This window comes from Acinonyx jubatus, chromosome D3 (genome assembly GCF_027475565.1).
Source record: "Acinonyx jubatus isolate Ajub_Pintada_27869175 chromosome D3, VMU_Ajub_asm_v1.0, whole genome shotgun sequence".
Taxonomy (NCBI): Eukaryota; Metazoa; Chordata; class Mammalia; order Carnivora; family Felidae; genus Acinonyx; species Acinonyx jubatus.
The window spans coordinates 44,423,676-44,444,675 of NC_069392.1; the positions used below are offsets into that span (position 1 = coordinate 44,423,676).

The 21,000-nt window shown below is 45.4% G+C and overlaps 1 protein-coding gene across 4 annotated transcripts in view; it reads left to right on the forward strand.

Annotated features, from left to right (window-relative positions):
* The window catches only part of CABLES1 (Cdk5 and Abl enzyme substrate 1), a 113,061-nt gene that overhangs the window by 38,139 nt on the left and 53,922 nt on the right, over nucleotides 1-21,000 (forward strand). For 3 of the 4 annotated variants that reach the window (XM_053206274.1, XM_027068636.2, XM_027068635.2), the window contains exons 2-3: nucleotides 9,417-9,488; nucleotides 14,872-14,964. In XM_053206274.1, the coding sequence (XP_053062249.1) occupies nucleotides 9,417-9,488; nucleotides 14,872-14,964 (165 nt within the window). Of the gene's footprint in view, nucleotides 1-9,416; nucleotides 9,489-9,568; nucleotides 10,519-14,871; nucleotides 14,965-21,000 lie in introns of those variants that run through there. The other variant, XM_015080021.3, reaches the window with a different exon arrangement.

Sequence of the window (21,000 nt, forward strand, 5' to 3'; positions counted from 1 at the left end):
TGCAGGGCAAGGCCCCTCCCTTCCCTCCAGGATGAGGCTGGGCCCAGATTAGGATGCAGCACTGTCACTGAGCCTGTGGCCCTGGCCGGCCCCTTTATTTCCTGATACCTGGAGGATGTCCCAGGAGATTGGACTGGTGCCTTGCGGTAGCCAGTGTGCTGTGTCAGACTGCTGTCTTCTGACCTCCCTGTCCACTGTCTTTGTCAGGGCAGTTTGAACTTGTCCCCAGAGGGAATCATCGTGGATCTTCATACTGGGGAATGACATGATGCAAAGGGTGTTTTGTAAGATTAGGGTGGTGGTGGGCAGGGTGGACCCAGGCCTCTGAGGAGTGAATACCTGGCCGGTTACTAAATCCTGCCAACAGGTCTGTCTCCGAACAGCCCTAAATACCAAGATGACCTCACACCTTGGTTTTCCAGGATTTGTTGAGTTTGATGAGAGCTTTGAAGCGAAAGTAAACTCAGGCAAGCCCAGTGCCTTTGTATTCTCTGGAAACATTTAAAGTTGCTTTCTTGACCTGCGTATAAAAATGTAGAAACAGATCTTATTTGAACAAGCTGATTGCAACACTTAGTGGATGGATTTTAAAATTTGATTTTTGCCTGATTCATCAGCTACAAGCTTTAAAACATAGCCACTTTGAAAGTCCATTTCCATTCTTCCTTTTCTTAAGATAATCTGTTTTCCTTCTTTTACAAGGAAGACTTCCATGATCTGCCGGGGGAGGGGGATTGCATGTTTCTGTCTGTATCCCGTTTATGGGGTATGGATCTGGCTTTAGGCACACAAGCTGTTATGGGCAAAGGAGGTTTTTCCTTGCACAGGCAAGCCAACTGTGTGCCTTTTGCTCACAGGCATTGCAAGGACTGACTGGCTCAGTAGGGTGTTGGTGGATCACCCCAGCCTGGTGTCCGGGCCCAGCTAGTCTGCCACCGTGATGGCAGATTTCGTGGCTCTCCTCTGGGATTTCCTCCACAGTCTGACAGGCAGCCGTTGCCAGGTGAGCACGTAAGGGCCATGCTGAGTCCATCACCACCTTTGCTGCTGGACAATGCTTTAGATCCATGGAAAACAGAATTAAGCATGGCTCTAAGAAACATGTCTTTGTGCTAAAGCTAAGGCCAATTTTGCTCTAAGACTATGGATGTAGCTTCTTTTAAGAGGTGACAGCTGACTTTTCTTTCTTCATCTGTGAACACATACGTATTGGTGGAGAAGAAGTTTGCTTCTTCACTGAGCACACTCTAATTTGACTTTTGCTAAAGGAGCATCTGGAATCTTGACTTTGACATTTGCCAAATCATGAACGAAATTATCATAACTTAGTTGCTGAATCTGGAGAGTAAGCTCATGATGTCGTGGTGTTAACGACTCAGAGCTATGTTAGAGAAATGAAGGGAGTGCATGTTAGAGGTGCACTTGGCTTTCAGAGAGCCTACTGTTTGAAAACCAGCATTTTCACAAAAGATATCAATGAAAGTGTAATTCTTGGATATATGGAGGTTCTTCTCCCTAGGGTTCCTTTAAGTAGTAGGCTCCCATAGTAAATAAGTTCACCAATTATAGATTTAGACTCTGCTTTCCAAGAACACCTTTTCTGCATGAGCTGAGCGCTATTTTTAGAACAAAAGAATATGTCTGTGGTGTGGAGATACAAGAAAACAGGGTAGGATTTCAGGACATTTTACAGAGATTTTCTATCTGCTAAAAAGGTCAGCTAGTTTCTAGGCTAGTGGGCTCCCTGTCTTTTCTTGCTGGGCCCTAATTGGGCCCCTTGGAAGTTTTGAACTCTAAGTCCGAAAAGGAGACTAGGAGATGAAGGCTCCCGTAGTCTCTTGGTTGAAGTGGGACTTCATGTCCAGCCCTGTCTCCTTGCCCGCAGCCGGGTACCACCAGCTTTACCTGGGGAAGGGGGTCTGTATCCTGATAGTCTTCAGAGTTTTCTGAGACCCCAGAAATGTCTCAGACCACTGCTCCCACACCTGCAGGTTGACATTGTGAACCTGTGGACATCGGGATCAGGCCTCGAGGTGAGGTTGGAGCCCTGCTTCTTGCTTCCGCTGGTGGTCCTTGATCCCTCTCCTCCCATCTCTGCTAACCACCGCCTTTCTTGCTTGCTGGTCCATTGCCAGAGAACAGGGTACCCAGCCCTAGGGACAGCTGCCCAGCCTGGGAGAGAATCCTGGATTCCCTATTGGCTCCCATTCTTCTATCCTGCTCAGATGCTGCAAGTGTCCCCAGTGATGGAGACAGATTGCAGCTTTATCCCAAGGCGGAGTGCTGTTCCCACTGCCCTTGCTTTTCCTTTCCACCCCTTGCTTTTCCTTTCCATGGTTTCGATCATTGACAAATCTTTATATTTACATTTATAATTAGATGTGGAACTAGCAAAGAGCCTGAGAAGATATACACCAGACTCTTGGGTTTTTTTGTTTTTGTTTTTTTAATGCTTGTTTATTTTTGAGAGAGAGAGAGAGTGAGTGGGGGAGAGGCAGAGAGAGAGGGAGGCACAGAATGCGAATCAGGCTCCAGGCTCTGACCTGTCAGCACAGAGCCTGACGCGGGGCTTGAACTCACGAACTGTGAGATCAAGACCTGAGCCAAAGTCGGATGCTTAACTGACTGAGCCACCAGGCGCCCCCACATACACCAGACGTATAAAGAGTGTCCTCTGGCCCTTGGGGTTTGCTTTTCATTTCTTAGTTTCTACTTCATACATTTCCTGACTTGATTTTTTTTTTTTTTTACAGTGAGATATATTACTTTTATAGTCACAAAAGCAGTACAAATTCCACTTGGGAAAACGAGTGTTTAATAAGCTCAGAGAGAAGAAACTCATTTTAAACATCACGTCTTCTACCTGCCAACTGCCCAGCTGTCCCTTCTCTCTTCCCACCGTCCCACTAGATGAGTGTCTGCTGTCTCCCTCTACTTCCTGTTGCAGTGAGGCATTGGGAAGCTTCCTGAGGGTGACTTCTGGCTTCTGTTGACCAGACTGGGAATTCATATATTGAATAGGAAGAGCCTACCAATAGTTGTGCATAGAAAAACATTGAGTGGAAGGTCAGGTGCTTTCTGGGAAAAGTCCGTAAGAACCCACCTGCCTGTTGATGGAGTTCGTCGTTGCATCCAGCCAGCCTGAACTGCGTACCTACTGTTTGCTGAACATGCTCCATCCCTAGGCCACAAAAGTGGTCCCTTCCCTAAGCCAGCCCATTGTCTAGTGTGGTTCAGTTTTGTCTGAGGGAGAGAGAGACAGACATAGGTAACAAAGCAAATAAATTACAAGTGTGCACATGTCTTGTGACCATGTTAATAGGTTATTTTTATGGTTGTTGTGTTTTTCCTTTTTTGGGTCATAATAACTGTCTGAACGGATCTGAGGTAGCCATGACCTCAGCTTGCCCATTAGCTGTGTAGCAGGTATCCGTGATGTCCTCACTTCTTCACACGTGTGAAGACATAACTGTGCCTGCCAGTGGCCCATCTTATAGCCAGGAAGGGGGCTCCTTACATGGGGGAAAACTGGAGCCACAGAGGAACTTGCCTTTTTGTTAGGATAGCATTGGTTGGCCCAGATGGCGTACGTCCCTTCTTGCTCTCAAAGCTCATGTTTTGATCTCAGATTTTTAACGGGCCCCAGGGTTCCGGTGGGCAGTCAAGGCAGAGAGCATTGATCCAGCCTTACTCCCTCATTTGACACTGAGCCTAAGGCCAGGGGCCACTTTCCTTGTCAAATGCTGGTCCTGTCAGTGTCACATGCTGTCCCCTGTGGTGCCCTCTGCCTGATGCTGGCTTTTGGGCCAAGCTGCTTCTTCAGGTCACCCCATAGGGGGATTGGCCTTGATCATCTGGCCCAGGATGACCCTGCCTGGCCTCACTGATCAGCAGGGACAGCAGCGAGCCCAGAGTCCAGCTCTGGTGAGGTTCTTTGGGCAGTTGCCCCCCTGCCCACATCAGCGTTCTCTCTCTCTCTCTCTCTCTCTCTCTCTCTCTCTCTCTCTCTCTCTCTCTTTCTCTGAGATACTCTGCTTACTCTGCTAAGAAGAGATGGCCTTTTTCCAGAAGCTCTGATGAAGATGCCCCGGGCACGGCTCCCACCTTGCCCCTTACTCTCCTGGGGTCCCCAGAATCACTGCTGACTAGGCCGGCAATAGGTATGGCCAAGCCTTTGAGGATGGCCAGGCGGCTGGGCCCATTTACCCCACCCCATCAGTTTGTGTGGGTAGTCATTGCTCTTGCCCTGAAAGTGGAGCTGCTGACATTTTGGTGCCTAAAAGACACTTTCAGAATCCTGGCCCTGGGTCTTCCCTTGTCCAGTCCCCTGTTAGCCTGGTCACTTGTTTTTCTGTGTGATATTTTTCTCTTCTCCCAGTGACCTTTCCTTAAGTTTTCAGTGTAAGTGGACTTATTATAACCAGCCCTGGGTCCCAGGAGCTCATAGTGACTTCCTCTGCAGTGAACCATCAGCCCTAATGATAAAGTGGATTAATTTGGTCCAGGTAGGTGTATCCAGATAGGCAGTCTTGTCATGAATTAGCATTTCCTTATCTAGACAGAGTCCAGCGTTCAAAAGATACTGGGGACTTTAGGGAGGCTGGCATGTACAGTCGTTGAATGTGAGCCACGTTGGCCTCAAAAGTGTTAAGGGACAGTGTGGAAGGGCCCAAATCATAACCGTCAGACTGGGCAGGGAAACTTGAGCTCTGACGACTCGCCCTGAGGACCAGTCATGGACTCTTCCCATTCGACCATGTCCACACGTAATGCTTGGGCTCTTACTTAATGTCTACTTGCTTAAGAAGAAGGCCAAGTATTCTTTTTCAGTCATTAAAACCTGCGAAGACCCCTGCTTGTTAACTGTGCCTGATGAGGAGGAGTTTGCATGGTAATGGACTTAGTTTATGAGGCAGATTGCAGGGTGAAAAGTGCCTGGTAAAGCTTGGCCACCTTCCCTAAGCTTTCTCTTCCATTGCAGGCTTTCAGAGATAGAAAGCAAAGGGGGAGGTTATTACATACCTTGAAAGGATCTAACAAGGGGCAGAGATGAGCACTGCTGGGTTAACACCACAGGGCATGCCCTCGTGGCAGTGAACAAAGGCTTATTTTATGTGGGAAGGGCAGGCACTGCATTTTTGTTTTCATGGTGCCTTTTGACCATAATGTTCTTTGCAGACTCTGTGTGTCCATCTCAGAGAATACAGTTGACCCTAGGGGCGCCTGGTGGCTCAGTCGGTTGAGTGTCAACTCTTGATTTCTGCTCAGGTCATGATCGCAGGGTCATGGGATTGAGCCCTATGTTCCATGCTCAGCGCAGAGCCTGCTTAAGATTCATTCTCTCTCTCTCTCTCTCTCTCTCTCTCTCTCTCTCTCTCTCTCTTTCTTTCTTGCTCTCTCTTTCTCTGTCCCCCTCTCCTTCTGCTGCCTCCCCTGGCCTTCTGCCCTTGTCCTTATCTGTTCTCTCTCTTAAAAAAAAAAAAAACAAAAAAACAAACAAACAGTTGACCCTAAACAACATGGGGGTTTAGGGGCACTGCCCCCCCTTCCCCCGCCCCTGTGCGCAGTGGAAGATTTGTTATGTTATTTTTTACTCCCCCCAAACCACTAATAGCCTATTGGTGACTGAAGCCTTACTGATAACAAATAGTCGACTAACACATATTTTGAATGCTATATGCATTATATACTATATTATAATAAAGGAAGCTAGAAACAAGAAAATGTTACAACCATAAGGAAGAGAAAATACACTTACAGTACCGTTTGGTGTTTATCAAAGAAACTTCACATGTAAGTGGACCTGCACAGTCAGTCCTGTGGTGTTCAAGGGTCAAGTGCAGATTGTTTGGTCCCATTCATGAAGAAGGGAGTCACATCCACTGAATTTAGAGGAACAAGTACGTATCTGGGTTTGGGGATTTTTTTTTTCCCCTTTAAGGAATCCAGACCTTAAATTCCTGTGTGTGTGTTGTGTGTTGTGTGTGTGTGTGTGTGTGTGTGTGTGTGTGTGTGTGTGTGAGAGAGAGAGAGAGAGAGAGAGAGAGAGAGAGAGAGAAACTATACCTGTTCAGCTCATGAAGAGAATATCAAATGTATTGACTTTTAAAAAACAAATCCTGGGCACCTGGCTGGCCAGTCAGTAGAGCATGCGACTCTTGATCTTGGGATTGTGAATTCAAGCTCCATGTTGGGCATACAGATTACTTTTTAAAAATCCTCATACATGTATGGAAAGATATATTTGAATTTGGTTATTTTTCAAATAAGCACCTTTCTTTTCTGGTATAGGAAGAGCTGCAGGCAGCTTTTTGATAGGGAAATTATCAGATTGTGTGCTTTTGTGAACGGACCTATCTTTCCAGGGTGAACACCCTGGTCTCAATGTTGGACGAGAGCCTGTGGGGTCCCAGTTGCCCACAAGGGCCTCGTGTGTTCACCATGGGATTCACTTGGCATTTGCAGCTGGAGTGCTGGCCATGCCGTTCTTGGAGAGCATGGGAGGCAGCCCCAAATGCCGGAGGAGATTGAGGGGTTATTAATGAAATTCCTTGGAGGTTGTTCCATGGATTCCCCCTTGAATATGAGCTCCTTGAGGACAGGAGTCCAGCCTGGGTCTTCTCTGTGTTCCCCACAGGTCAGGCTCATAGTTTGTGTGGGTCAGCACAGGGTGTGTTGAGAAAATGCACAAGCCTGGCCTTTGCTGGGGCCTTGGGTTGTATCTTTGCTCCCCAAGGAGCCAACCCCAGAACTTCTCAGTGGACCTCTGTTAGGATAATTGTAGGAGGGGAGGAGGCTTTGAGGTTGCTCTGTCACCCACCCTGGTTGTAGATTGTGCAGAACATGAAAATGTCTATTTACTGGCCGTCTGAAAATGCTGTTCCACAAAAGAAGGCTCAGAGTGTAACAGAATTTGTTGAGATTTCCAGGATCTGAAACCTATACTTTATTTCTGCCTGTGGATATAAATTAGGTCTAATGACAATTTAGGTGTGCATACTTAAGTTAATATTTGACTTTTGATTTAAAAAGTCAGAACATTATCCAGAGATCAACAGACTAAACATTTCAGTGACTCCCTTCTAGCTGTGGAGAATACTGGTGTTAAGTGAGAAGGTTGGGGGTGCTGATTTTATAGATGACCAATGCATCAGCAAAGGTGCCATGTAGTTATGCTTAGAGGGTATAGGTAGGTGTTGAAGGAGCACGTGCTGTGCGTGGGCTCAGGCACAAGGCATTTTGAGTGCCCCGGCTACTGACTGGGGTTGGAGGAGGGGCCAGAGCTAGGACAGCCAGCCTAATCCTAGACAGTTGGGCTGGGGTGAGGGAATGGTGGGGGAGGTGCCAGGTCAGAGTGCAGCCTCAGTGGGGGGAACTGGCGTGTCATGAAAAACCCAGTAGCGGGGTGCCTGGGTGGTTCTTTTGGTTGAGTGTCCAACTTTGGCTCAGGTCATGATCTCAGGGTTCACAAGTTCAAGCCCCGTGTCGGGCTCTGTGCTGTCAGCTCAGAGTCTGGAGCCCGTTTCGGTTTCTGTGTCTCCCTGTCTCTCTGCCTCTCCCCCACTCGCACTGTCTCTTTCTCAAAAAAAAAAAAAAAAAAAAAGTAGCTAGTGATCATTTTTTGTCCTGTGCCAGGGACTCTCTGTTTCTTAGTTATTCTTCTTTTCCTATTTCATAGATGAGGAAACTGAGGCTCAAAGATTAAGGACTTTTCTAAATATCCAAAGCCCCTGAACCCCAGGACTGAAATCTGAGTTTGTCTGACTCAGAGTGCATGGTCCTTGTGGAAGTCCACCTGCCTCTGGATGGGGAATGCGGGGGGCCCGATCCCCGAGAGCTGTGATGTGGGGGGGTATGACTGACTGGGTATCTGCCCTATACCAGCCTGGGACCCTGTACCAAGCAGATTTAGTACCCAGAAGGGCTGTGCTTCAACTGAGGGTCCAGATATGTCAAAACCACAGCTGCAAGGTGTTGTCACAGGGGCCCTGGGATAGCTGAGTCCCTGCAGTTATGGGGCTGCGCACAACAGTCCCCCTTACTAATGAATTGGCCACTTATAAACTATAAAATCCGTTCCCGTCCCCCTCAGCACCTGTGGACCCTCTCAGGTAAGACCATTGTCTCCTCACAACCATTGCCTCAGGTCTGGGCTGACTGTTAGAAATCTGGGAATACGATGGAAATGGAAATTTACTGTAAGTCAATTGCAGAGTGACACTGCAGATCTTGCAAAAGGTCCAGTGTGTCAGGAAGACACTGAAGGTAGCGTTATAGAACTCTTGGTGCTCCCACACGGACAAATGAAGGTCTGAGAGAATGCCCGCTTACTGTTGAAGAGCAAAGACTGTTCTAGATGACTGCTTTAGAAAGGATTTGATACCAAAAGATTAAGAAAGGTTCTTCAAAAATTGATGAAGCCCTTGAATAGTTGGCAAAAATGACCTTTCTGATTATCTTATTAGAAGTAAAACATAAAGCGAAAGGTAGTTCAGAAAAAGTACACACAAGACAGAAGTTAAAACATGTTTCATTTTTTGTTCTTTAGGACAAATTAGAACATGGTTATAACTGCATGTTCTTAACCTAATTTTATCACATGTATTATAAAATAGGCTTATCCTTCTCATTTTAGTCCCTTTTTTTCAAAGTAAAGACCCAATCGGATTTTTTCTATCCACCCTCCTCAGCCAAACCATTTATTATGAAATGATGGTCTTTGTTCAAATGGATTGATTGTAAAGTTACCAGCCACCATGCAACCCTGGTCCCTATACCAGATATTCTGTTAACTAGGACCTGTTCTTATTTTAATCTGGCAAAAGAAACTAGATTAAGGAGGTTTTAGCAGATGGTTTGCAATTCTTTAGCAGCCCGGAAGAGTCCATATCTTGCCTAATCGTGCCCTGATATCTATTCTTACTGGTGTGTGAGAAACTCTCCTAAAGGAGTAATGTCTTCCAGAGATCACAACTTTTTTTTTTTTATCACATCCTAATGATTTTCAGATTTTATTTAATATGACTTTAAAATTTAGTATTTATCAGTTAACCTGGTTCAGACCACTGATATTTGAATACTTAACAGTATTATCTAATGCTTTAGAAAAACTGCACACAGTATCCAAGTTATATACTATAAGAGGCACCTTGTCTTTTTTGAGGGAATCCTAGCATAAAAGGATCACCTTCCCTGATCACCACAAAGTGGCCCTATTAACCAGGGAGAATGCTCAGGACTCAGCAAGGCAAGATGGGCTTGGCATTCAGGGTGCAGGCTGGGAACATGGCAGCCTCTTTAAGATAGCTCGTGTCAAGTCTTTTTTTTTATTTTTTAGAACAGTTTCAGATTTACAGAAATGTGTGATCCATTTTACAATGCGGTTTTAACTCCTAGGTTTTTCCCTCTCTCTGCAGACGTCGCCTCATTTCCCAGAGATCATCCTTGGAAACCCTGGAAGATATTGAGGAGAATGCCCCTCTACGGAGGTAAGTTTTTACTGTTGCATGTAAATGGCCTGCATTACAATACAGCAAAGTTTGATTTTTTTTTTTGTCCTTAATCTACAGAATTAAAATTTTAAAATAATGGCCTCATCTCCAGACTCATAGTTTGGAAATCCCAACCCTGAGGACCATTAGGGCACTATTAAATCTCAGTTATGTATTGGAAAAGCGCAGTTTGCATGTGGATTTGGGTGCTGTTTGCTTTTCAATTTGAAAGCTGCTGCTTGATGAAGACGAGCCCATTATTGTCTCAGCTTTCTTAGGTTCAGTGACACAGTAATCAAGTCCTGGACTTCATTAGCAAGTGCCATCAGTAGTTGCTGGGGAAACTCAATTAGGATCGCCCTGGGGGCTTCTTTGGGGCTGAAAGTGATTTTTCCATTGGGATTAGAAAGGTGCTTGCGAGGCATCTGTGTTTGGGTGACGGCAGTTGCTGAGCTGTGCCAGGCCTCTGGCAGCTGTCCTTCCTCTAATCCTGCACCTTACCATCAACCCCCTTCTGTGCCTTGGTCCCCCTGGCCCTCCGTCAGTGAAGAGACGGTATTCACACAGGACTTCTCCTTTAGTCTTTGTGGCAGGGGAGCTAGGTTGGCCTGCTCCCGAAGGAGGTGAGGCAGCCTAGAACACGGTGGCTTCACAGGGCATGCGCCAACGTCTCACGGGGCATGCGTGGCTGATGGCGCAGAGGGAGGCTCGCGGGAGAACGTGCGTTCCCATTGGCTCGCACCAGCTTCCGGAATCCATGTCTGCATACCTTGTGCTTTAGGCCCTGGCTACGGCTGGGGAGTGAGGGCATTTGGGAGGATGCCGGCATAGGTTTCACCCTGGAGCCGTTCCCTTTCCCGCCGGAGGTTTCACTCCCGGGTTAGTCCTGTCCACAGACCTCCTGGATGGAATGTGGAGCATAGACAGGTGGGGGGACCTGATCGAAAGTATTGGGTGACTGTGAGTCTCGCCGGTGATGTCATCCCAAAGAGAAAGTCCGGGCCACTTTTGAAGTCTTTCTGAAAACGTACGTAACCTCTGGGATCATCGTAGGGTGAGCGTGTGGCTGTGGGATTAATGTGGCTTGGGTGCAAGTGTTCTTCTATCCCTTACTATTAAATGTTGAGAGAAGCTCTTTCCTGAAGTAGCCGTACAAAAAGCTCCATGAAAAGTCCACTTAAGGAGCTGGCTCTGGTCCAGAGTAATCCTCGAGAGTGGAGGAGAGAGGTTCTCAGGTGGCACTGAGCGGCTTTTGGCATTTGGGCAGGTAAGGTCACTCCTGCCACAAACGGGAAATCAATGAATAGCACTAAAAAGCTCCTGGTATTTCTAGAGGCTGTGAGAAGCCTCGGTTAATGCAGTGTGATAGCTGTGAGTCAAGGAAAACCAGGTAAAAAAAAATGTTACTGCATCCTTGGGGATTCCAGGTGGTTACAGCAGGAGTGGGGGAGGGCAAGGAGGAACTACGTGCTGTGTTTCTGGTCACGTGTCACGTTTCTGGTCACATGCCGCTTGGTCACCTCTGTACCCTCCTCTCAGAATCTCTCAGGCTGATCCTCTGCCCTCTACCCCTCAGCCCTACCATACCACGTTTGAGCATACTGAAAAGGGCTTATCTGCCTTAACTATAACTTTATCCAAGGCTTACTTATAGAATACTATACTTAAATTCCAAAAAGTCTCATGTAAATATAAAATTTAAAAAACAAGTCTGAAACCAAAGGAATTTGGGCAGTTTGAGAAGGCTTTATTTTCCCTATTAGACTTTTCTGAACTTAAAAAAAGTTCTAATATTTACTTAGAAATGATGAACACTGGGTGATGTATGGAATTGTTGAATCAGTATATTGTACACCTGAAACTAATGTAACACTGTTAATTATACTAGAATTAAAAATAATAACTACCTTAGAAATGTACTTATTCCTAGGAAGTAAAATTGACATGGTATAGAAGGGATGTTAGTTTGGGAGTCAGGGGGCCTGAATTCTTGGTCTGATCCTTCTACTAGCTGGTTATGGCCTTGGACATTTTATTTAGCTTCTCTGGGGCCTCAGTTTTCCCATCTGTAAAATGGGAGGGGAAATTGATCTCTAAGGTCCTCTCCAGCTCCCAATTTTGTGAAATGAATGTACCAGTAATGACACTGAACTGTTTTGGGAACTGTGGGGGTGGAAGGCTATTAGCCCAACTTGCTTTTAAACTCAGCACATTGAACAAATGGCTGCAAGGCATCTATTAAAAACCTTTTGCATAATTAAGTGTATCCTGTAATCAGTGCTAACAAGAAAGAGCTAATCTTTCATTAAATTAGTTTTTAATTTAATTCTATCCTAATTTAATTTTGCATCACTTAAAATGTATGTTTTTAAATGGGTACTGAAATTAATTCGTTCTTTGCTTAACCTGCCACAAGCTGAGTGCTTAGTCTTCCAGTTTCCTTGGCAATTGTTGCTAATGCCACAGTTCTCTTTTAAAGCATTTCTTAGATTCTCTGGTGGTTGAGTTGAATGCTTTAAAAAAAAATGCATGACAACAAACAACTTGCTGAAGGAGAGGCTGGATTAATAGCATATTCCCTTATAATCATGTGCTGATATGTTATCTTTTTCAAAGGCTTGCTTGTCTCTGGCACATCACAGTTTGCTAGTAAGTTAGGGTCCTGCACCTACCTAGAACGAATTAAGCATTCACAGAGTATTTAGACTGAGGAGTTTTCCGCCTGCCTGGTGGTTACCTGGTATCCTAGTATTAAGGACTTGGGACATTGCTATGAGGTGCCCAGAAAAACCTCAGTTCAGTGGTGGCAAATTTGGCAGCTGTCTCCACCTGCTCCTATTTTTCAGCCTGTCTCAGTTGGCTACTGCACCATAAAGTGTTAACTGATGCCCCCTCCCTTCCCTGTGAGTGGCAAAACCACCTGTGTCCCTTTTGCCACCTTCCAGTTCTAGCAGAAGATGGGGGGGGGGGTAGTTTGTGTTCCAGCCTGAAGAGTAACAAACAGCTCTTCTTTTTGCAGGCATGGGAGGCAGAGAGAAGCTCAGGTCTTCTGTCTTCTGGGCTGGGCTGGGTACCAGCTTCCTGCTGCTGGGGGCAGGAGTACCTATCCACTACCACCACAGTCTAGCTCTTGGCTCACTGCCCTCCGTCTGGGTGGCTCAGGAGGCTCTCCTTTTTGGGAGGAAGCAGGGTAAGGGTGTGAGGACACTCCTGGATACTTAGGCCCTATCCAGAAACCAAAGGAAGCATAACCTTCTGCTTTCAGAGATTCTCCTCTCTCCAGTGGCTATGTCTCTAGAATCTTCTGCAGTGTGTGTGAGAGACAATTGGGGACCTTGGGTGGGCTGCACCTCAAAGAGTCATTTTGGAGATAGAACTGAGGCAGTTTAGGGTCCTGGGTCTGCTTCCGGGAAGCCGCCCAAAGAAGGCAGAGTGAGGTTCCATGCCCTTGAACATCAGTAAGACTAAATCTAACTTTGGAACCCTGGATTAGGAAGGGGTTGATGGGTGCCATCTATTCAAACCCTGCCTGAAGGCCACAGGAAGCATCTACTAAATACAGGTCTTTAAAAGAATCTGTCTTAAACCAAGAATTCAGGACCCTTAGTCACAGCTGCAATTTTAAGAATATAGGAAGCAAATAATAACAAAATATGCATCCTTTGTAGCTAATGGTTGGTTAATCACAGCACTGAAATTTGTGTATGAATATTTACATGTGTATACACTCGTATGAATGTGAATGCTTGTATTTGAATGTGTCACTTGACAGTTTATGACTCTCTCCTATGTATTATTAACATTTCATCCTCACAACAACGCCAGGAAGGATCTGAAATATTACTAGTGATAGGTCAGGGTGTCGGAATTGGTAGTGAGTTTGGGGCTGAAGGAAGGGAAGACTGGTTTCTGAAGTGTCTTGCAGGGCCACACAGGCTCTGAGCATGGTCCATGGACCCTGCCTTGATGTAGTGGACATGATTTGAAGGGAGGCTTTCCTTCGTGAAAGCTACCAGATATCTGATCTCATGTCTCTGCTTTAGCCTGTACTGCATTCACTTCAGTATGATTTTTTTTTTCTTCAAATTAAATGGAAAAAAAAAATCATTCTCAGCACTCTCAGGGAATGGCTTCTAGGAAGACTGGCCCTTACTAGAGACTGACTAAGGGGGCCTAGCGGGATGTACACCTGAGGTCTGGACTGGGGACAACACCCAGTTTCCTTGAGCTGGGCCCTTAGAGTGGATATGCAGGTCTGCTAGCTTGCCCGCTCCCCAGTCCTGTACCCTAGCCCGTCCCCACATCCTACCTGCGCTCAACTGTACATCCTTGTTGGGTTATCTTGTTAGTCTTACCTGAAGCCTCAAAGTTCAGAACTGACTAAACTTAGCTGGTGGCCGCAGCCCAGACCTCAGTGTGGCTTTGGGAAGCCAGGCACTGCTACTCCAAAACTCATTCTTGAAGCATAAGGTCCCAGGTACCCAGGCCCCATGGCAGGAACCAGCCCTTGGGACCCATGGTCAGAAAGGCTTGAGTAAGACAAAAATTTTGGCAGCAAAAACCCAAATAGAAATATCACAGCTCCCTTTCTGAAGACAAGACCAAATTTCAAACTCCTGTTTGTTGATTTTTTTTTTTTTTTTTTATTGCTGTTTTGCTTCTTGCAGTTGCCAGGTGAACTTTGAAAAATAGACAAATAAGCTCTTTTTAGCCTGTGGGTCAGTTCTGTTAGTCCTGTAGTGCAAGCAAATGCCGTATATTCCAGGAAAAAGGTAATTGGAATTCAAGTCATTTTGTTCAACAAATATTCATTTACAATTTATCTTGAAAACAGAAAGAAAGGAAATGGCCACTAGCTGGGCCTCTGCTTCCAGGCATAGTCAAGTTAAGCATTGAAGCAGCTGTCCAGGTGGCTCAGGGCAGAGTCCTGCTACAGAAGAAAAATGATTTGGTGTTGTTTTTAAACTGAATTTTCCAATGTTTTTCTTCCCCCTCTAAATTCTTTAAATTTACCATTTTCAGTTCCCATTACTGTTGTTGATACAGGAAAATTCTTTTTAAGATGACAAAGAATAATGACTTTGGAATCCGTGTAGGTTATGTTATTGTAACTGAGGACAATAGTTTTCATTAGCTGGCTTTCCAGAGACCCATATAAATTATCATCAGGATTATCAAGGAAGTTGTCTTTCGTTGTTTTTTTTTGTTTTTGTTTTTTTTTTTTTTTTTTAAAGCTTCCTTGCTTCCAGCCGTATTGTCCTCATTATCCTCAGGGATGATTCAAACCATTTGTCTGGTCTTCCTTCCTGTCTTTGTGTGGAGATGTCTCAGCTGTCCTGCAGGCAACTGACAGGGTTTTTGAAATGACTTTATTTTTCAGATGTCGAACTCTCTCAGGTTCGCCCAGACCAAAGAACTTTAAGAAGATTCATTTTATCAAGAACATGCGGCAGCACGATACCAGGAATGGCAGGTACCACTGTAACAGAAGCTGCCCCACCAGCCTCCCTGTTGTGGGAGGGGAGGGAGGGTCTGGTGTGGATGGGAGGAGGGGGCCGTTTTAAATGGCCAGAGCTCCGCAAAGAGAAACCCACACTGTTAAGGTGAACAGGACTTCATGGAACCTTCCCAGACTCTTTCTAACCCCCTCCCACCAGAAGTCTATAAAAAATAATGCTGCTTGATAGCGCCCAAAAGCTTGGTGAGAGTTTTAGGTTAACCGCAAATGGAATATTAAATAGTACTCAAATATATTTTTATAGAAAACTGAAGAGGAAAAAGTTGCTTTTTTTTCTTTTTCTGCTTTGTTGGGCTTTGTTTTCTTTCTTTCTTTTTTTTTTTTTTTTTTTTTTTTTTCACAAGGGCTACATGCTCTGGTCAGTAAATATCCCATCAGATCTGTGCCTGAACTTGGTTTTGGTGTTAACTTTGCTGACTGTCTTTAGGAAAGCAGAATGACAACTTTGCCAGCAGATTCTTTTTGGGCACTGATTCGAATGCCTGGCCCTGCTGACATCTGGAGCACATGTTTCTCCAGCTCTTCCATTGCTCTTTTGGAAAGTACTATTAAATGAAAATTACCGTAATTGAAATTCATATAACCTTGGTATTAAAACTCCCGCAACAAATAGAGCAGAATCCTTGTTGCTGGCATGCTTATGACTGAATAGCCACGTCCGTTCATGGGAGCCTGACAACAGCATGGGGACAGAGCCCCATAACTCTCGGGGTCCCTCATGCCCTGTACCTTTTAGGAATGTCTCCCTCCCACTGACCCATGACCTGGAGAGTGGTTTCTCTTGAATGGGAGAGTTAGAGAGATCGCCTCAGCAGAGGTCCTGCCACAAAGACCATTTTGTGTTATTGCCTCCTGATATACAGAAAACTGTATGGGCCCCGCTAATCTCTAATCCATACCAAGTGCAAATTGGTAAACAAGTCTGTAGTTAGACTCATGGAATGACTAAGGCCCAGCATACTTGCCTGTTACTTGGTACAAAAAACACTGTATAACCCCCAAAATAACACTGATGATTACAGTTTTTAAAGACTTGTTTTCTTGAAGTTAATATCTGATTTTTTAAACCGACTTAAATGGGGAACATAATTTTACAGCTCTTCCGTGATTTCAGAATAGCAGAACTGCGCTCTTTCATCAAATAATGTTTACGTAGTTAGTGTATATTCGTATTTTAAATAGAGCTTTTAGTGAAAATATACCCGGCTGTCCTCTGTTGCAGAGATTGCTCTGAATTTCTCTCACTGCATCTCACCCTCATGCTTACTGGGCTTTATTCCTTTGACCATAGCGTTTTATTCTTCCTTTGAGGCTCTTAACTTAAACCTCACTCATGCCATTTTTAGTATAATTGCTCATTGTTTATTTACATTTGTGTTCTTTTCATAATCTCTTTAACCATAAAATAAACAGATAGCCTTTAATTCCTAAATCCAGTCAAGACCAAGCCAAAGGAGTGTGCCAAACGGATAGGATAGCCTTCCCCATCTCTCAAGGTGGGGATGCTGTCAAGGTCACAGAGGCAGCCCGACCACCTGGCCTGGTGGGGTAGTGACAGGACGTAGTTAATAAAATGTGTGGGCCGATGGGACGGCCAGCGCACATGACAGAGCCGGCCTTCCCGGCACACCCTTGACCCAGGAACAACATAAACAGTCCAGAAAGCATTCAGTTGCTAGCAGTTTTGCTGGGGAATTTTCAGAGGGAGCCAGGAAGGATTATTAGCTTATCTGAAGATCTGAGAACTGGAATTGATGGCAGGAAAGCAAGCTGAGAGCTGTTGTGGGGCCACAGGCTGTGGTCTGTGCCACGGCCGGTTGTATCTGCCCAGGTAAGAGCTGCTTTTCCTGTGCCAGAGGAAGATGAAAGGGCTGCAGGTGCTCTCCTTCCGTCCTCTGTGTTTTTAGCAAGGGTGTATCAACCTTAGATGGATGAAAGAAAGAACTGGAGAGGACACCAGGAAGATAATACGGTTTCTGAGGTGACAGAAGGAAATTGTGGTCAAGAGCTGATGAATAGGAGGATGTGACCAGCCTTTTGAGAAAGGAAAGGAGAGTTGCCCCCCCCCCCCCCCACCCTTGGGCAGCAGGCATGAGATCGTCCTGGCAGAGGGACATGTGGATGAGCTCTGGTCCAGCAGCGGTGGAGAGGAGGGATCCTGGTCATGCTCTTGGAAGAGAGGACTACTGAATCAGCAGGGGTCTCTGAATCTCCCACCTTCCACGTACTGAGGCGCATGCACACACCACACCAGAGGGTGCATTCCTGCAGTGAGGATCGAACTCAGGTTTCTTGCCTGTGTTGGGAGGAATGAGGCTTTACGGAGAAGGTTGGAGGTGTTCATTAAAGAGCTTGGAGGGCTGTACAGAAAATGGAATGGCCTCAGTACTGGTATCCTGACTCCTCTTTAACTGGGGAAAAAGATTGAGAAGGGGCCTGCAGAGTCCCCAGGCCCAGTCCTACAGCAGTTCCCACTCATGGTTGTGCCAGCTCCCAAGTCACCTTGTGACCACTGACTAGCACAGACCAGCCTCTCAAGACTGCACCCTCATCTGGGGCCCATTTGCTGCTCTGGAACTGAAGACCTCGGTGTTGAGGCTGCTCTGTCCCCAAGCCCGTTGACCGTGAGACTGAGGCACCAGTATCAATTGGGGGTTTGGGCTCAAAGCTCAGCAAGGACCAGTGCGGCTGACCCCGGGAGAGGAGAGCATGTGTTGTGAGACTCAGTGCCCAACCTGTGAGTGTGAAGCACGACTTAAGATGAGAAGGAGAAAAAAATCAGAAAAACTGAGAACCAAGTATGATAAAAGACCATACTTGCATCCAGCCCAAGTGGGTATAAAATGATCAGTAATATCAAAGGTAACCACTAAGAAACAAACTTTGGGGTCTCGGCCAGCCTCGTGTTCTCCCACTTCTCTCTGTGACATTAGAGGAATCTCTACTGATGTGTGAAGCAGAGGTGAGCACCTTCAATGGATGATGTGGTTCTGATGGAGGATGGAATCTGCTTTAATGAAAAACTACCTTCACCTTCAGAGTGACTGGCCTTGGGCACCTGCTGGAAGGCTTTGTGTGCGGATAAAGCACAGAGCACCAAGCTCAGGGTGTTTGGGGGTCATGTTGCAGACCCTTAAGCAAGGTGGGGCTGCGAAGGATGGAGCCTAGGCATAGGTTACAGACCCAGTGATGGAAGCTTCAGCTCTGCCTTTGGGACCACATGCCATCATGAGTTCTTTACCAGCCCTGCATGGTGCTTCAGCTTCTGGCAGCTAGGGGAAGTGGTGAAGGGAGCTGCTGTGCTCTGGTTTCACTTCTGTTCTAACACAAAGACAGGTTGGTGATGGGAAAGTTGTGTCGGACTTGATGTTTGTGAAAAGAAGCAGTGCTTGGCTGGGTTTTAGAAAGATAGATCTCAGAAAATTCAGACTACGAAGTCGATTCTGGTGGCTGCAACCACATGTCCAAAGGGATTATAAAGTATGAGTACCGTAAAGTGATAATGGGTAACATTTATGGAGTGTTTACTGGGTACCAGGCTCTAAGTACTTTATTTCATTAACTCAACTCAGGAGGTGTTTGTGGAGTGAGTGGACAGAGGTTTCAAAGGACTTTCAGTCTTCAGAACTATGTATCTTGAGGAATGGAAAGAATTTAGAAACACAGATAATCCTTGAAACAATCTTATGAGGAAGGTATTGCTGTTGCGTTAAGTAGAATGATGCCTGCCAGAGATGTCCATATCATAACCCTGTAAATATGCTGGTTACATGGCAAGAGGCGGAGGGGGGCTGAGGTCTCTGACCAGCTGCCCTTAAAATAACAGGATTATCCTGGATTATCTGGGTTTGCCCAAAGTAATCACTGGGTTCTTAAAGGCAGTAGAGGGAGGCAGGAGAGTCAGTGTCAGAGTGACGTGAGAAAGACTTAACTGGCCATGGCTGGCTTTGAAGATGGAGAAAGGGGCCAGAAGCCAAGGAATATGGCAGCCCCTAGAACCTGGAAAAGGCGAGAAAACAGGTACTTTTTTGAGCCTTCCTTCAGTGGGAACTGGCTCTAACCCCTCTGTGTTGGCACCACGAGACCCGTTTCAGAGTTGTTACCACCAGAGTCATAATAACTCCTTTGTTTTAAGCCACTGACTTTGTGATAATTTGTTACTGCAGCCATAGGAAATGAAAACACTCATCATCCCAGTTAACAAGGGAGGAAGCTGGAGTGCATGGCTGGAAAGTAGGGGGTGGAATCCACATCCAGGCATCGGATTTTAAAACTCATTCTAATAAGGGAAAGGTGGGCGATAAAAATCCAAATATAAGACAGCATGTCATGGTGAAATTTGAGAAAACTATTGAATTCTAATTTTTAAAATCCATTAGCTAAAGACTAAAGACTAATAAAAGAATGGCTTAAGAAAACTTATAAGAATAGTGTGAAGGGCCCTAAAGTCCATAGTGAAGGAAAGACTGATGAAAGAAAAATTGGCACCCTCATACGTAGCTGGTGGGAATGTAAAAGCCACTACGGAAGACAGTTTGGCAGTTCCTCAAGAAGTTAAACATAAAATTACCTTATGACCCAGCAATTCTTCTACCAGGTTAATGCCTAAAAGAATTCAAAAGAGGAACTCAAACGCATAGTTGTATGCCCATGGTCATAGCATAGCAACATCATTTACAACAGCCCAAAGGTGGAAACAACCTCAGTGTCCATGAACAGATAAGTGGATAAACAAAATATGGTATGTTCATACAAAGGAATATTATTCAGCCGTAATAAGGAATGAAGTGCTGATACATGCTATGATATGTATAAACCCTGAAAACATTATGCTGACCGAAATAAGACACAAAGGTAAATAGTGTATGATTCCATTTATACAGAATATCCAGAATAGGTAAATTTATAGACAGTAGCAGATGAACAGTTACCAGGGACTGGGTGAAGGGACACAGAGTTGCTGTTTGGGGCAATGGGAAGGTTTTGGAAATAGTGGTGATGATGGCACAGTATTGTGCATGTACTTAATGATGCTAGATTGTACACCGAAAAATGGTCAAATGTATATTACATATACATATAATGTATTTTGTGCCAATAAAAGAAAATGCCAGCGATAGCTATGGTCCTTTTAAAACCATATTCAAAAGAGGGAGGGGAAGGATGGTAAACTTCTTGGGGCTAATGGTACAAGGACAGAGCAAATGTCTGCTGCTGGCTGTTTTAGCTTCAAGTACAACTGTGAAGTACAGACTGTAAACAGAGCAGTGTTCTCGGAGCAGTGTTCTCAGCATACTGGAGGCACTCAGGAAACATCATTTATTGTGGAAGAAGCAAATGGAGAAGCCTTACATTTTAAGTGAGTTCTAGTCTTTGGGACTAGATCCCAGGAAATGGAAAGAATTCAGACACACAGATGATCTTTAAAATGCCATGGAGAATAAAAGAAGTTCTAAGTCGAATGGCAGCCAGATGTTGCCTTCAAAAAGTCAAAAAGAGACTAAGGTGGTAGCAGAGGGTGAGTTCTAATAATCACAGGCTAGCAAGCAAGCCTAGAGCGGATTGCGAGCAAAGCTCTGGAAGGGACTGGGAAGCAGATGGTTTTCAGAAGTCAGCATGACTTCACTGAGAAAAAGTCATGCTAAGTTAACTTCATCTCTGTATTGATGGAATAACTAGGGTAGTAAATGAGAAGACTGCCATAGACATGACATTTCTTGATCTCGGAGAAATGTTAGACTGTTCGTCATTATCACACATGCCAGCGTTTGCTGGGTGATTGTGAAGCTGGAGAACCTGCAGGCAGTGGGAAGTTGTTAGCCAGCTCTAGTCAGCCTGAAGGGAGGTTGAAGAAGAATAGCACATGGTATTCCCTCGAGCGTATTGCCTCCTCTGCAGAGGGAAGGCCAGTACGCCTCAAACGGGAGACCAAAGGCAGGAAGAGAAGGAGAATATGTTACAGATGAGGACCACGCAACTCAGTCCCACAAT